This window comes from Rhopalosiphum maidis, chromosome 2, assembly GCF_003676215.2.
Source record: "Rhopalosiphum maidis isolate BTI-1 chromosome 2, ASM367621v3, whole genome shotgun sequence".
Lineage (NCBI taxonomy): Eukaryota > Metazoa > Arthropoda > Insecta > Hemiptera > Aphididae > Rhopalosiphum > Rhopalosiphum maidis.
The window spans coordinates 74,633,141-74,650,378 of NC_040878.1; the positions used below are offsets into that span (position 1 = coordinate 74,633,141).

The 17,238-nt window shown below is 28.7% G+C and overlaps 1 protein-coding gene across 3 annotated transcripts in view; it reads right to left on the reverse strand.

Moving 5' to 3' along the window:
* The window catches only part of LOC113554822 (ABC transporter G family member 20), a 44,890-nt gene that overhangs the window by 2,472 nt on the left and 25,180 nt on the right, over window positions 1-17,238 (reverse strand). For 2 of the 3 annotated variants that reach the window (XM_026958872.1, XM_026958873.1), the window contains exons 2-15: window positions 13,798-14,103; window positions 11,499-11,658; window positions 5,273-5,427; window positions 5,083-5,190; window positions 4,901-4,994; window positions 4,635-4,805; window positions 4,250-4,497; window positions 3,470-3,677; window positions 3,222-3,399; window positions 3,011-3,126; window positions 2,855-2,925; window positions 2,701-2,789; window positions 1,904-2,080; window positions 1,757-1,843 (exon numbers count right to left, since the gene is read on the reverse strand). In XM_026958872.1, the coding sequence (XP_026814673.1) occupies window positions 1,757-1,843; window positions 1,904-2,080; window positions 2,701-2,789; window positions 2,855-2,925; window positions 3,011-3,126; window positions 3,222-3,399; window positions 3,470-3,677; window positions 4,250-4,497; window positions 4,635-4,805; window positions 4,901-4,994; window positions 5,083-5,190; window positions 5,273-5,427; window positions 11,499-11,658; window positions 13,798-14,103 (2,168 nt within the window). Of the gene's footprint in view, window positions 1-1,756; window positions 1,844-1,903; window positions 2,081-2,700; window positions 2,790-2,854; window positions 2,926-3,010; window positions 3,127-3,221; window positions 3,400-3,469; window positions 3,678-4,249; window positions 4,498-4,634; window positions 4,806-4,900; window positions 4,995-5,082; window positions 5,191-5,272; window positions 5,428-11,498; window positions 11,659-13,797; window positions 14,104-15,635; window positions 15,722-17,238 lie in introns of those variants that run through there. The other variant, XM_026958874.1, reaches the window with a different exon arrangement.

Below are 17,238 nucleotides of genomic sequence, written 5' to 3' on the forward strand. Positions count from 1 at the left end.
GTCCGGTGTGCTATTATTGCTAATTAGCGCAGTATAGGGCGTTGTTTTAATTGAACGGAACTATTGAATCGTCAATAATTCGGTCTGGGTGGATTTGAAGTGTTAACGCAACAACTCAGATATAATATACTTCAAATTCAGCTACTCTACATGACTAGAATTACTATATTATAGTCTCATACTCAGCTCCTAACGATGGTAGTTATGTAAGGATAGTTGAAAATATTTTTGTTTATTTTGACCCTTGTTACGTAAAGTTGACTCGCTTTTTGTCCGCTGGTGTACCTACTATTGTTGATATTTTTATTTTACTTTCAGGTAATTTTGTCTCAGTCATTAATTGTTTATATTTGTGTAAAGTACTTCTTTTTTTTTTACCTTTGGTACGCGATGATAAAACATATTATATTATAATAAATAAATATAATGTTGAATAAGTAAATATTTTTTATTGTATAATACGATTTAAAGTTCATATTTTAATGTTTGATTAAACTACTGATATAAAAAAGTTCCTATAAATAAAAAAAAAAATAATTGACTAAATAACATTAATTTCATGATACTAATAACACAATTTCTTGTTACTGTTACACCGAATGTATTGTGTATATAATGTGTTATGTAGGTACTAATGATCATTAATGGCAATAATAATAATCCTATTTTTTGTTAAACAAATGTTTAAAAAATATCAACCCAATTATTACCACCAACATTTTTATTTAACCTTTTTCTCTTTTGAATTACCATTTAGTGAACAGAACAAATTTAATAACAAATGTTATATCAAATAAAAATCTATATTATAATATGAATAACTTATCATAAAGTATATTTTTATTTTTTGTGATACTAACAAATAAAAAAAAAATCATACAGTATAGGAAACCACTTTAAAAATGCATATTATTATCGTATAAAATATAGAAAACTAGACTTCTTGACCCTGATTTCAAAGTATTTTTCAAGTGTTGTACCTATATTGAAAAAATATACTACTGTATGGTTTACAACTATGTGAAATAAAGTAAAACTATTGATACATATAACTAAAATATGAACGAAATGTGCATTCCATAAGCGATTTGTAAAAAATAATTATAATGAAATCATCTATTTTCTAATTAAATAATTTAAACAGATATATTATGAGAAAATGAACAAATCTAAAACATAAAAATGTACCTAACTTATCAACTTATGTGAAATGTACTTTTGCCTAATCGTGAAAAAACTGCTGAATTTTAAAAGTCTAAAATTAACATTTAATATTTTATGTATACAATATTACACTAATACAGAGCACGTTTGTATATTATGTATATTTTAGTCACTCGATTTATGTAAATGTACACATTGTTTTATCATAGTACATAAGTATATAATATAAGCACCTATACTTTATATTTTAATAAAACGTACGACCTCAAATGTTTGTCGAGAGTTTAAAATGATAAATATCACAAATATATTTTTTAATACCACACGTTGAGAGCTTAGTATTAATTCTAGTACCTAATTAAAATTTGATTAGTTAACATTTACAACAGTGAGTAAATTGAAGGTTACCGTGACATTGATATTTATTGTTTACTGACGATCTTTCGAAGGTAATTCAAGATTGCTAACAAATATTAAATAAATAATCATAGTTTATTGTTTTTGATAAATGAGTTATGCTCTAACTGCGTGAGTTAAAATTTGTTTTGTTTAAATTCTAATTATATTATGTAGTTCAAAACTATTCACGTACCACTGAGCAGAAGTGTCGGGTAAAAGCTTCCCAGGGCCAACTGGATAGCGTTTCTTTCTAGTTCACATATGGCTGATATAACGAAACCTGTAATAAGCAAAGTTTAAGTTTAAGTACGGGAACATTTTTTATTTATATTTCACTTACCGAAGCACATGCCGCAAAGACCCTGCAATATTGTGAGGGTTATGACTAAAGTAATGTCTCCTTTGCATTCCACACCAAATACAAGAATCATGAATATAAGAACAAGTGCTGTTTGTCCACACATGACTACAAATTGCGTAATGACATGGGAGAACAATATTTCTAACGGTGTTACACCTACAGAAATATATACAAAAAATAATATTAGTTTTTGTGTGAATAAATGTTTAACCACAGATTTTCTCTTGGTTTAAAACGTTGAAATTGAAACCAAGTTTATGGAGGTTCTGATATCATTATTATACCTCCAAGTTTTGATCGATACGAAATATGAATATAACAGGTATATTATGAAAGTTATAAAAAATAACCAATGATGATCGAACATATTTTTTCTGACAAAAATACAACTTTTTTCCGTTTCAATCGTAACATTTTTCGATATAAAATACTGACGCTACTACAGCCGTACTCGTTATAAGATGTAAGGTCTGCGAGTGAGTGTAAATTATGTAAAATGAAAGAAAAAAACGGTACGCATTCAAATGTCCTATGTAAATACTGGTACCCGCAACAATTTTATTACCACCCCAAGAACTCACGCCAAGATTAAAAGTCGTAAAACATATCTGATCTTTTTATCGTGTGGTGTGTAGAATGGTGGCTAAATATTCATACGCTTACACCACAATGGAGCTGTGTATACATAATACACGGCGAACAAAGCATACTTGAAACGAAAACTCCACAAACTGTTATAACGTTTTATTTTAGTTGAAAATTATGATCATATTTACCGGCAACCCAACTCCTGTCCAACAGGCCCTCAGTGCGCTCGATGATAAGTGCCGAAGACGTGAGTGCGACAGCCAAGAAGAAAACAATTCTAGATATTATAAAGCAACATTAATAATACGGATTGATAAGAAAATACAATTCAAAAATACTCACGTTAAAATGACTCCCGGCGCTACGAAATCCGTAAAACTGGGATCACTACTGCCGTATATTGGTTCTTTGAACTGCAAAATGTGAAACAATAATAATTATAGTTATTGTCGTTTTATATTTTTATTTTTAAAATATTGTTATAAAATTGCAATTCACCTGAATTGGAATATCCGCGAGTTTAGGATTTTGGTCACAGCTCTGCAGTAAACCTTGCCCAAAGTCTCTATAAGACAATTGCAAGTCTCTGTTCAACATTAAACCAATTTGTTGGTCTGAAAACATTAAATAATATACATTTTATTAACAATCAATTGTTTATATTATGTGCATGATAAAATATACAAAATAAATTTGATTCAATATTTACTCGACATGTCAAGCCACACTCGCACTTCACTCTGGTCCAATGTTTCTTCGTCAGATTCTCTACCCAACGCCATTCGTGCTACGAGTGCGTCAGTAAAGTTTTCAGTGAAGTATAGCGCACCCCACGCATCACCCACTTTAACAGCATTTATAGCTTTCTCAGGGGTCTCATAATAATCCTGAGAAATAGTTTTTATAATCAATTATTCGTATAACGCATAATATAATAACATTAATTAAAATACTCACTAATACTACGGTGTCTTTTGGTAAAGCGTTTAAGTACCTACACGAAAACATGTTAAGAGTACAATTATCATAAACTGGACATTCCATTGTATTCCAGTCCATTTCCTTGTTGACTACAGCCAAATGTAAGCCTGTTGGATCTCTACCGATGGCCAAACAGAAAAGTATGACTTGCATTACTGGTAATGCAAATATGAACAACATAACTCTGTAAGTATCATAAAATATTTTAATAATTTATTCAAGAATTTTTTTTAGGATATGTCAACAAAATCAATTTTTAGGTATGTTGAACGAGTTTTAAAATGCAATGATACATTAATATTTTTCATCACAATAAATAAAATTTTAATAAATATCACGTATCAATGAATTAATTGAACAGAGTATCTAAGTAAAAGGTATTGGTCAGAAATTTGTAAACTATTTAGGACCAACTTATTTCAATTATGTAGAAAATAATGTTAAAAGGTATCTTAAATTAAATAATAATATAAATATAAATAAATATTCTTATGTTTTTTTATAACTAATTTGTAAATTTAACTACCTAGCTTATTCCTTTCTCTTTATTATTTTGTTATTTTTGTCATAATTGTGAATTGTATATTTTGCTATATTTTAATCTCTAAGGAAATATCTTCGTAATAACTCACTACCTTTAACTCAAGCTATGCTTAAAGAAGGTAGCTAAACCAAAATGTTTATTCAGTATACTAATTGTACATGTATTTCTATTATATTTAATAAATGGTTTAATATATATAAAAAAAAACTTACCCAACGTTTCTCCACATTCTCAAAAAATTCTTTTGCAACAATGCCTTTGTTTTTCCTCGAGTAGTGATTTCACAACAACTCGAGTCATATTGTGGCTCCATCATTTGCATTTCTGACAATTTACCATTTATGCCATTTGACTGATCTTGCGCAAGCACCTCCTTTGATTGATGGAAGTTCAAGCCTACTACACCACTCTCTTCAGTTACATAAACAGGTTCGTCCTTTTTACCCCAGTTTAACGTAGCCTGCAAAAGTAAAATCAATACCATCAGTGCTTCTGATAAAAAAAACAAAATGTATATTGTGTGCCTACTTAAAACGCCGTATTTTAAAATGTCATATTGTTATCCCAATACAATACAAATAATAAATAACTACTTACGAGTGAAATGTTATTCGATATATTGACAGGCGTTTCCTGCGGTTGTCCGTCCGTCCCTTGCTTTCTACTCAATTTTAAAAACACTTCCTCTAATGACTGACAGTGATACATAGATAGCAATACACGTGGAGATTCTTCAGCCAATAACCTTCCACTTCTCATTAAACCGATCTAGACAAACCAATCGATTTGTATTTTTTATTTTTTAAGTATTGATTACATTTTAATATATACGAGTAATATTGTATGCTAATAAATATACTTACAGTGTGCGCTTGCCGAGCTTCCTCGATGTAATGTGTAGTTATAATAACTGTTTTATGTCCATCTTTTGTGATCTGAACCAAATGATTCCAAATACTAATTTACCAAACAATAATATTCAGATGTAATTAAAAAAAAAAAAAAATTTCTATTAAGCTAATAGTACTATCCTAAATAGTTATACCTTTGACGCAGTAAAGGATCTACACCAACCGTAGGTTCGTCTAAAATTAAGAGTTCTGGATCGTGCATAAGAGCCACAGCGAATGAAACTCTTCTTTGTTGACCACCACTGAAATATAATTTCATTTTTATTATAATAATAATAATCTAATATTCTTTAAGTACATATTGAGCTTTCAAAAATTAATTACCTAAGATTTTTCACCAATCTAGATTGGCTTGGCAAATCTAAGAAGTTCAAAAGAAACTGAAGTCTATCATTGATTTCTGACGTTTCCATACCGAATATCCAGCCAAAATACATCATTGTCTCTTTGATGGAAAACTCTCCGTACAGAGCTATTTCCTATAAAAAAAAAAATAACATAAACCATTATTTTGATGTATAAATTATAAAAATATGAAATATCACTTTTATAGACAAATAAAATATATTTGAAACTCAAAAACAATGAAACATTATCAAAGTGGCTCATATATTTATAATTACATTTTTGAATATATATAAATATTAGAATGGCCAATCCTATTTGGAAGAAAAACTACTCATTTTAATAAAATAATCTAATGCTTTTTAGACGTTGCGTTAGTATTTACAGAAATACTTCATTTTTACATGATATTTATATCGAATGTAGCTACGACAATATAAAAAAATACAAAAACGATTTTCGTGAATTAATAAACTTCAAGTTGAAAACAACCATATTATTATTGTATTTAAATTTGAATTAAACTTATTTTAATTGCTATAACTTTTAAGTAATGGATTATTTGTAATTATAATTTATATTATTATTTTAGAATATTATTGATTGACGTTAGTATACAAATAATGATACAAATAAATGTAGTTTTAATATTGCTGTTATAAAACCAGTGGTTTTTATACATAAATATATTTTTTTTATCAATATCTATATTTGAAATATATATACATATGTATGGTTTATATGTTCACTTTTATCCGTTACAGTCGGTGATTCTAGCAGGAAAAAAATATTGTGCAGCGCTGGAGAAATCGTGTTTCCACGTATTCGTTTTGAATACGAGAGTTTAAAATACATGTGTATCTTACCCAGTCATAACGTTTATTATAATCGATAGAATTGTAAAAACTAAATATCTATCGATACATGAATTAAAACTAAAAATAAATAAAAAAAATGAACAATGTGTTATATAATCATATCCGACTACGTGATAGTTCGAAATCGTTTAGAAAAGAACGTTTATGGTTTGAACAAATCTATATATTTAAGTTTTTTGCATCAAAAATAGTTGCTTAAATTAAAACTAATGTACAGATATAATCAATAATAACATTTTAAAAACTAACAGTAGGAAAAGTGTTTTAATTACTTGTTCAAAATTGACTGTCGAAGACAATATCGAGATAAATTAAGGATTTTTACCACATAAAAAATAAGGCTTTGTGGTTATTTTTTTTATACAGAATAGTATCATTAAGGATATAGATTTTTTTCTATTTTATAGCCTTCAAAGGCATTAAACTTGTTTTCTAAATATTTTAACGATTAGGACACAAATTATTCATCAAAACGTCTTCCATATTATAATCGCTTGTCCCCTAGTTTTCGTTATCGATCATTGTAATATCCAGCACAAGCTTTAAAATACCAATTATAATGTCGTTACGAGGTCAGTATAACGTTATGGATAATGACCAATGTTCAGTATTAAAATATGAAATAGACATAGTTAAATAATTTAATCTTTAAATATTTAGCAAAAAAATAAATAAATAAACAATTGAAGAATGAGTCCAAGAATAATAATTCCGTGATTAATCAATATTTAGTAATACATTAATGTCTGGAGAGTGAAGACAATTTTTTTTTGTCCTATAGAAATCAAAATTGTCATAACAAATTACTGATGCTACGTGGCGCCGAGGAATAATTTCTAAACAATCGACACGGACGTCGACTATTAACGTCATTCAAGTAATTGTCTAAAGAACGATTGAATACAAATTGAAAATATAAAAGTGTCAAATATTATACCAGTAATTTAATATCATTGATAAATTGTCAAAACTATAATATATTAAGTACATAAAATTAACTAATAAAAATCAAATTTATTTAAATTTTTACTTTCAAAAACTATTATATTATAAATAATTATAAATTAAAATTTAATCAAAAAGAATAAAAATACATATTTATTTTAACTTACTTAGCGTTCTATAAAAGTTAATGATTATTCTTTTGGTATAATACCTACCACTTAGTAAATACGTATTTTTACAAATAATTGTATACATTATACTTTAGATTATTATAAATAATAAAATTAAAACATACTATTTTATTTTTCATAAAGAATAAGAAACTTTATTAACATAAACCATTATCAAATATTTTTTTACTTCACATTATATTATTTAAACAAATACAAACTATATAATACGTAAACAAATTAATAAATTATTATTGAATATTTTTTTAAATATTCTCACAAATTCCCTTGAAACTTTAAATTATTATTTTTTTTTTAATATAATGTAAGAATGGGGTATAACATAATAATGACAAAACGTAAAATTATGTCATTGGAACTAAAACTTTTTTGCATTACTATTATTTATTGTATTTAGGGTATTAAAATAAAATAATATTAAAACTAATAACTATTTACAACATATTATAAAATAAATATAATCTTAAGTAATTATATAAAACATAATATAATATCATTCTGATAAATCCTATTAATTTGTTAAAACCTTCAATTGGAAAAGGTAAATATTAATTGTTTCTTTATATTATGCTGTGAATGTGTTACAGACACGGACGTTTTTATAAGTATGCACGTGTGTGAAAAAAATAACTTGAAATACGTGCTCTACTATTTCAAAACATTGTGGAACAAATATGGATTTAAACATGTTCTCTGAAGAGATGTCTTGTCATTGTTAATATAAGTTGACAATGTATTTGTTTGTTTTTTTTTTAAAAAAAAAAACAAAAGAAGTTGTTACCGGAAAAATTAAAATTATTATGAAAATTTATCATGAATTCACAATGTGAGGTAATATTTTATAATATTAGACATTATATTGTTAATAATATGACACAATAAAATAGTAGAAATACTAATCTAAAAAAAAAATTGACTTATTATATTAGATTTTAAGACTACTTTATTTAATAATTTACTGTTCAAACTTTTAAAGGTAGTTAAATAAAAAAAAAACCTATTTAAACAGAATAAAAATGTAGAAAACTTCATAGCCATTAATGATTAAAATATCCAATAAATAAGTATTGTTTTAGATTAAAAACTTGGTCTGATACAGGTATAGAGGGTTTTCATAAAATGTCAGTTGAAACTTTAATATTTTATTCTCAATCCTAGCCAACCTATTCGGCACATCAATATGAGTTCACACGAAATTGTATACGGTTGTAAGATATTTTTAGATTTAGAGTAAAACCACATCTTATCCCAATACACAGTATCTAATTCATCATTATTTTATTACCAATGAATATAATATAATACCAAGAATTTGTATATTACACATACAAGTAAAATATTTGAAATATTTATAAATTTATAACTTAAAGTATTGAAATAATGAAATATAAATCTTTATAGTCAAAACAAATATAATGTGAGTATAAATTATTACTGCCGTTATAAAATGATCGATTTAAATAAAGACCTATAGTAAATACGTGTACAATAAACACTGCTTATGTTAAATAAAATATGAAATTTTTAACCGGATAAAGTAACAAAATATCGTCTTAAAGAAAATGAGTTCATTATTTGCACGAGCTTTTTCTTTAAAAAAAAAAAATAATAATAATAAATAAATAAATAATATTAGCTATTAATTATGTATTTTGTTAAAACAATTTAACTAAAATATATAATTAGACTTTAAAATTTGAACACAGGGAAAATCTGTAACAAATAATACTTAGATAGCAATTATTGTTTCCTAAAAATCATGCCACTCAGAAAAATCTAGTAATATTTATCATACAAATTATAACTCAAGTTAGAATATTTACTGATTATGTTAACGAGGTGTTTTTATTGTTTAACTTTATGACATGATTATTGACAATTGGTTTTTTTTAACACGTTCTGAAAAATGTTTTACGCAGTAAAGGAAAATCTTAAGTGACGTACTTTTCAAATTAATATTATTATTATAAACTTATAATTTTTTATACAACTTTTAAGAATGCATAAACACTATTGGAAAATTATGCTACCGACCAGAAAAGTAGATAGGTACTTATTAGTTACTATACTATACCCATTTTAAAAGATTTTTCTTTCAAATAGTTTTATAAACGTTTTAAAATTAAAATTGTGTTTAACTCTGCATAGGAATAAAATGTGCTTATGTAACAAAACTTTTAATTAAATTATAACTGGAAGTTACATATTTATACAAAAACATTTATCTTGTTTGGTTTTTTGTTCTTCTTATTATTATATTTTATGAAATAGTAAACGTTAAGAAATCGCTATTTATAGTAAACGGAATGCTAATCAGCGCTAGTAAGTTTCCTAGTTTCATTTTCAGCATATTATTATTATCGTGTTATGTTGACTCCCATGCAACGGGGTTATTTTATATTATTATGTAGGAATGTGCAAGTGTTGCACACGACTCGGATCGATACGTCCCGCGGTTTTAGCAACCATTGCAGATAGTATAATAGAAATTATATAATATTATATATTATATTTTTTATTGTAATAATAAACGTTTTTTTATATCGTGGATATATTTTTTTCGTATTCCGCACATTTACCAGACAATTGATAAGCTTGCGGCGAAAGTCAAAGGGGAAAAAAATTACTCGGCAACATTGTGTCGTAGGCACGAGATACTAAATATGATTTAATATTGATATAATAATATATCAAATGCAGAGTAACGCTCAGCCTTGGAGGCGTCCTCAAAAAAAAAATATTAAATCAAATTCATTTGAGCAAAAAAAAATGAAGTTAGCGCGCGTTTGCGTGAACGTGTCTTTACGCCTTGAAAAGCTTTGACCGACCGATCAACGATTTATCTGCGTCGGCTAGCCTTGCTCTACCGGCGACAGCGACTACGCATGATACGGACACATATAAACGACGTTTCGAGTTTCGACAGACTTTTGCCAAAACCCAAGGACCGTTTGGCGTGTACACGACGCTTACGTTTACTAGTTCGGCTGGGTTTGCGTTAGTCGTTCATACAATAACATACACTATACAGCCACCACCGCTCTCGCTAGAGGTCAAATGCAAGCAAAGACCATACACTCATGAATTATATCGTGATAATAATATTATATAGGTATAGTGTGTCCCATCTTATTTAATACTATTAAATATCTCAGCTCGTTGATATTAGAAAAATTTTAAAATATAATTTGCTGTGATAGCAAAATAGTATTTAAGTTTCACATTTTTAATACTTCCGATGCATATGTACGAAAATCACATGGATTATTTTTTAAACAGCATCTATTATTTGAATATCAGATATGGATAGAATAAGTTTTTTAATTAATTTTAATTACCGAGTTGTTAAACGTACAGTTGATTGAATTATAACCACCTATTTGAAATATGAAAATAAACCGATTTTTAAGTGTCTAGAATCGTAAGTGAAATTTTTACAAAATATGCGCTTTATTAGTACCTTTAAATATCATAAAAAACAGTATTTTTTTCTAAAGTCATAAGACTGAGATAATTAGTGCAACATAAAAGACGGAACATACTGTATACAATATACATACAATATATTATACTACGTCAAAAGTCACCTGCGCTCGTCGTCTAATAACAATAATAATAATGGATTTTGGTTTTTGGTTTTTCCAACCAGGAATCCTATCAAATGAATGTAGAAAAGAGACCCAACCACTATTTCTGCATTTAATATAATAATATATAATATTATATGACCTGACATTCGTTAGTTATTGCCCATAAGTTTGCTTCCATTCCTAATCTGACTTTTAAACAATAAATTGCAACGCATCACGTTTTTCCGGTTTTATGGCAACTGGTTTTAAACATTATGTTTAACTGCAGTAAGATTTGTAAATATTTTAAGCCTAAACATATTAAAAATATCCCAGTTTTTTTTTTAGACCCATGGTACCAGTATTAACCGTTATAACGATAAATTTGTATATTACTTCCAGCGAAGTAGATTAGGTATTGAATTACTTAAAGTATGAAAAGTCCTAAAAATTCTAAGTATAAATAATTTTTTTTGAAAAAAATTAAAAAATTTAATTGTATCATCTATGTATATAACACTGTTAGCGTTATAAATAATTCTAATTTTTCTTTTTTTATCGTTGTTACAATACTTTATTTTTTACTTGTGAAAAGATTAACATTTTAGTAAACATTATTTACCTGAGGCATGTATCCAACGCGTTTTCCGGGAACTCCACTTCCTTTAGTTCCGGGCTTTCCTCCGAGTACAAAGATTTGTCCTGTGTTTAGTCGCCGCCTACCAACAATACAGCTGAGCAATGTGGTTTTTCCGCAACCACTAGCTCCCAGCAATCCATATCTGTAATTTGTATAAGGTTTATTAGAAATATATTAAAATTTCTAAACCATAAAAAACACAAAAAACGTCAAAAATCAGAAACGTCCTCCTAAGAAAAGAAATTGCGATAGCTATTCCTAGTGAAGATAAATATTTTTTTAGGAGAAATTTACGAAAAAAATATGTATCTGCTAGGTATAGAAAATACATTTTTTTATCAATTAAAATTGAAAATTCGATGAAAAAGTTTGACAAAGAGTACAAATTTTCAGGTTTTATCAAATTAAAGTTTAAAAAGTCTGGAATATTATTTTTTTATAAAACATTATTGTAAACTTTAATTTTTATAATTTAGTAAAACGTATCAAAGTGTTATAAACAACATTCATGGCGAATAATAGTAATATTATTCGATATTATCATTAAAAACAATATATTCACAATATTATGCTATTTATTATAAAAGTTCTTTTTACAAAAAAAAAAAATCAATTCTGTAAATTATATAGAATTGATAAATTTGTGTTTATTCGACACTCTACAAAAGTTGTGACAACAAATTAAAAAAATTAATTGAATCAACACCGGGGGCATACTTTACTAGTACGCATAGACATGTACGTTATATAAACTATTAAAAATAATAACGATGCGAAATCACTGATCATCGAAATATTATATCACGTATGACCGAATAATATATTAGTCACATTGTGAGATAATCGTAACGCGATCTCTTATACCCTTGGGACACTAAGAATTATTATTATGAAATTTTGTTTTCGATGACCAGCGTAGGTCATCGAAAAATATGATTTGCAAACGTCGAATACTACCATAGTCACTGCCGCCACGCTTCGCCTCGTTATCTTCGTGATTAAATATATGATATTATTATTATTATTATGCCTATAATGTATGCGTATAACCTACGGAAGATTGCCGGGTCGGTGTAACCCACACAAACCGGTTGCGTCTGGAGGTCGTACCAAGGATAATGCGTCTTTACATGATATTTGTATATTATAGGTAATATATGTATTAAAAGTGCATGCTAGCATAAAAAAAAATATACGCGCTTTGACGTCGACGGTTTTGAACTTATAATTATTGTTTGTCTGTAGTTCGCAAACACTACTCTACAATCGTTTAGGAAACGATATTCACGAACCTACGTATTGAAAACCATACGTGGTATGCAGTGTGCACTTATTTTACTAACATATTATTATGTACCTGCTTAATCTGTTTTATTTGCAGTTTCATCCTGAAAGAAACTGACGTTTAAATTGCGTGACCTAATCGAAGAACGAGAGAGTAAGAAAAAAAATACTAATATATGCATGTGTTGGTTCGGCAGCTTCCTAACGTTGTTGAAGACTACATAGCTTCTACACGCGCGAGGAATCCACTTAAAACGATATTACAGCGGTGTATTCAAGTGGTGCGTAGTCGGTATATCATACTTGAAACCGGTGCGAATCACTCAATTAATGTATGGTGTATACAGTGCCTGCGAGAAAAACTTTTAGAATGACACCGCACAGTTTCCGCGTTTTGACATATTTTTTTTTTTTTGTTTTGAAAAAACACGTTCAAAAGAAAACATTATTCTGTGACGCGTTGATGTCGGGCGATAGTAGATCGTATGATAATAATAGAAAAAAACTAATATTTATTACTTCTTATTTATGAAGTAACAGTATAATTTCATTGTTGGTGCTCTCTGAAAAAGTGTAATGAAGCTCGGCTAAATATTGTGGCTCCCATGTAACTGAATCACTTAGCATAATGATTATTAAGAGGAAACAGACCAACCTAATATCTTAATAACATTCATTGATATTATAGGAATATATATAATGAAAATTCCTAACATAAATAGGATAGTTACAGGACCCTTCGTTAGTTTATTTAGTAATAATAATATAACACAATGTGCTTATTATTGGAAAAACCCATCGAAACCTTGAACTCTTCGAAAAAAAAAATGCTCGGAAATTATTGAAGTTTCCAGATAATTTCCTTTTTGTGGGCACTAACTGAGATAGAAAAAGAGAGAGGGAGAGAAGGAGAGGTTTGTCTCGCTATTCTACTATAAGCAATAAAGACACAAAATAAAAGTATACAAATTAAAAATACTATATCATTTATACTAACATTGTGCCTTTAGCAACCGTCATGTTAAGGTTGCTTAGCACGTGGTTCGGCTTGCTTGCAGAACCGTAGTGCTTGAACGCGTGTCGAACGCAAACAGCCTGCTGGCGGCGCGTCCATACGGTACTCTGTTGGCTGAGCAATGAAGGTGGCTGAAACGCGGGGTTGACGATTCCACCGCCGCCGTCCACTATTCCCACGCTGACGCTACCGTTGCTGTTCCGGGGCTCCATGGCCACCACGTCCGGAGAATTGCCCACGCCGGACGTCATAGTCGCCTTACCACCGCCGGATTCTTCGTTTCCTTCTCTGTTAGAAAAAATAAATAAACCAAAAAATTAGATTTATATTATTGTTTTTGTTCTCCAAAGAGAGTTTAATACAATAAAACATATGGGGATGGGACCATAAGGGTGTACTACATTATAGGTGTGATAACGACATTTGTCTGACATCTATAAGTACGTGTAGCTACAGGCACTACCACCAGGTTTAAAAATGTGCATGTTTTTCTTTAATTTTTACCACTTAATCGTATCCGATTAGATATAATATTATACTTCGATTACAACACGCGAGAAACAACTTCCTTACACATTAATATTATACGTATTAAATGCAAAACAATCGTACGTTAACAATAATTATCGATTATTATAGGTACACTTGTTATGAGTAGGTGTAATCATTGATTAAGTTTACTGATTGAGTAAAAATTAAGTTAAATAAATAAACTGTTATCGTATTACAATAAACGTTGAAGTTTCCTACAATACGCACCGAATATATTATTTAACAATCTGCAATGTATACAGCTCCGTCACAGCTCATTTACACGATTGCGCCGTGATAGTTTATAAATATTTTTATAATACTCTTATAATATTAACGATTGTATATTATACATAAAAAAAAAAAACAATTTTCTCGTCACGAATAAGTTTTACTGTGTGGCGTTATTATCGACCCTTTAGTGAGCCCGTACTTACTTAATATATTAACGCGCCAACCGTCATTGTTCCACTCGAATCTGACATTTTTTTTGAAGATATAAGTTAATTTAAATACTATTTTGATATCATATAATTTATTATAACATTTTAAGTTAAACTTTTTATTGATTTAATGATAGAGCGAAAAGTTTTTGCCTAGAATTAAACCTATGAACCTAACCTATAAACTGGTTTATATATTTACAGGTGAGTGGCGACGTTAGATCTATGCTAAAACTAACTCTAAAGGAGTTACGCCCTATATTTATATAATATCGATGTTTTAGTTTAAGAAGTGGAATTCACATAGATAGATAATCTATAAACATAACATCTTATTAGTCGTTTTCACATAAAAACAATAAATGCACGTTGGTCCAAAGGTATTAAATATTATACCAGAAATAGATGTTCAGACGTATATTATATTGAAAATACCTGCGTAGTCGGTTTACTATACAGACAGTCTATAACTCGTTCGATATTGACCTATACTTACACAAAGAGTTCAGCAATCGACATTATATGTTTAGTCTTGTTCGCCGTTATATCATTATTATTCGTGACTGTATATTATGAAAAACATTCATTCGCTACCTATTGTGTTTTATTATTATTTTTATTTTTTTCTAGTATACACGACGTTTTCCGAATGTATTTAACGAGTGTTAATCGATATAATATATTTTATGCGCGTCTTGTTAGCGTTCAAGGAGATTCCGCTTCCAGTGCAATGTTTGAAATAAACAACAGTGAACGATAGGTACACGTATGCAATTACCGTGGAATTTTTGTTGATATCGCAATCGGCCACTAATCGTATCAAAATAATTATTATTTAAGACTTACGTTCATTTACGTGTATCGTAAAATCAAAACACAAATGAATCCATCGATGTATTCAATTAGTATAGCTAAGTCTGCTAAAAGGTCGATTGGTCAGTCGATTTAAAAAAAAACTTCCTTAAGTATTACCTTGATAAAAAAAACGCATAGTTTGACATCTCAACCACACACTTAAACAGAAGTGTCTATGTTATCGTTTCCTTACATCTGTTGACAAATCTATTTCCTAGTGAGGCGCTGTACGACGTTTTAATATTCATCGTGAGTGTACCTACATATTATTATATGTAAATACTAATTCGGCAATATTCACGACCTATCACGTTCGGGATGTTGTTTTTTCTCTCTCAATAATATGGTAATTAACGGGGCCCGACGAACAAATAAATGATTTTCTATAATACACGACTATATTAAGTCGTATGGTTTTCGGAATATCATGTGACATGTTTGTTATACATTTGGTCAACGCGTTTCGACATATAGTACTTATACATCATTACGTTAACCCGTCGTCAACGACCGATCCGCGAAGCGCAAATAGGTACATATAGCAGCAGTTGTACACCTTGAAAACGATGATTGCGTTAACCTTACATTTTGAGAATTCGCGGTCGGAATGCGAATATATTTTTCAGCCCTGAACACGAGACTGACTAGACGTTGTCAAGTTAGCATTAGTAATATTGTATATTCCCAAAATGTAATATAATATGTTTTATCAAATTATATTTGTAGCAGACCTGTTACATATATAATATTATAATATATGAAAAGTTTTGATTTTGTTTTCATAAAACATTAGTCAAACGAAAACAAAGTAACATCGTCTTGCATTCAAGATATACGTAGGTGTGACATCCGCATAATTGCATATTATTTAATGCCCAGCATCAAAATATTTTCATTAGCTCAATATTCGTTACCATTGGGGTTGATAGGATTGGGAGGGGTAATTTCATATATCGAATTTGTATGGGTAGGGGGCGTACATTTATGTATAATAATTAGCAATTTATCGTTTTTAAATAGAATCATTAATCATTGAAAGTCGATGATGATAATCCTAAAATGTATTTTTGGTAAATTAAGTGATTTTACTCACATACACAGTTATACAGACACACAAACGTTTTATTATTATTATTATTATTACTCAATCTTGTTAAAACACTTTTATTCGTGCATGATAATATGTATGATAAAGCTATATTGTTCAGTCTTTTCTTACTATTAAAATTACACCTTTTAACTATTGGTTTATTAATGCGATTTTCCATACAAACTACAAGTAACTTTAGAAAAAAGTATTAAACGATGCTTTGTCGGTAAAAAATAAATTATTAATGTAAAAAAAAAAACTTTATAATCGTAGGTAATTATATGAAACAAAAATGTTGGTTAAAAATTGTTTGCAGCATAGTGTTATACATATAGTTTGTTTTTTTTTTTTTTACGGTGCTTTAAATAATACAGGGATAGCATGTGTAGCCTCCGCCGCAACCTGCACCGTATTTACTATAGTCACGCCTATGTCCGCATATATTTTACACATCGATATGGTCTGGGTGTATAACACAACATTATCATACAGTTGTAGATTGTG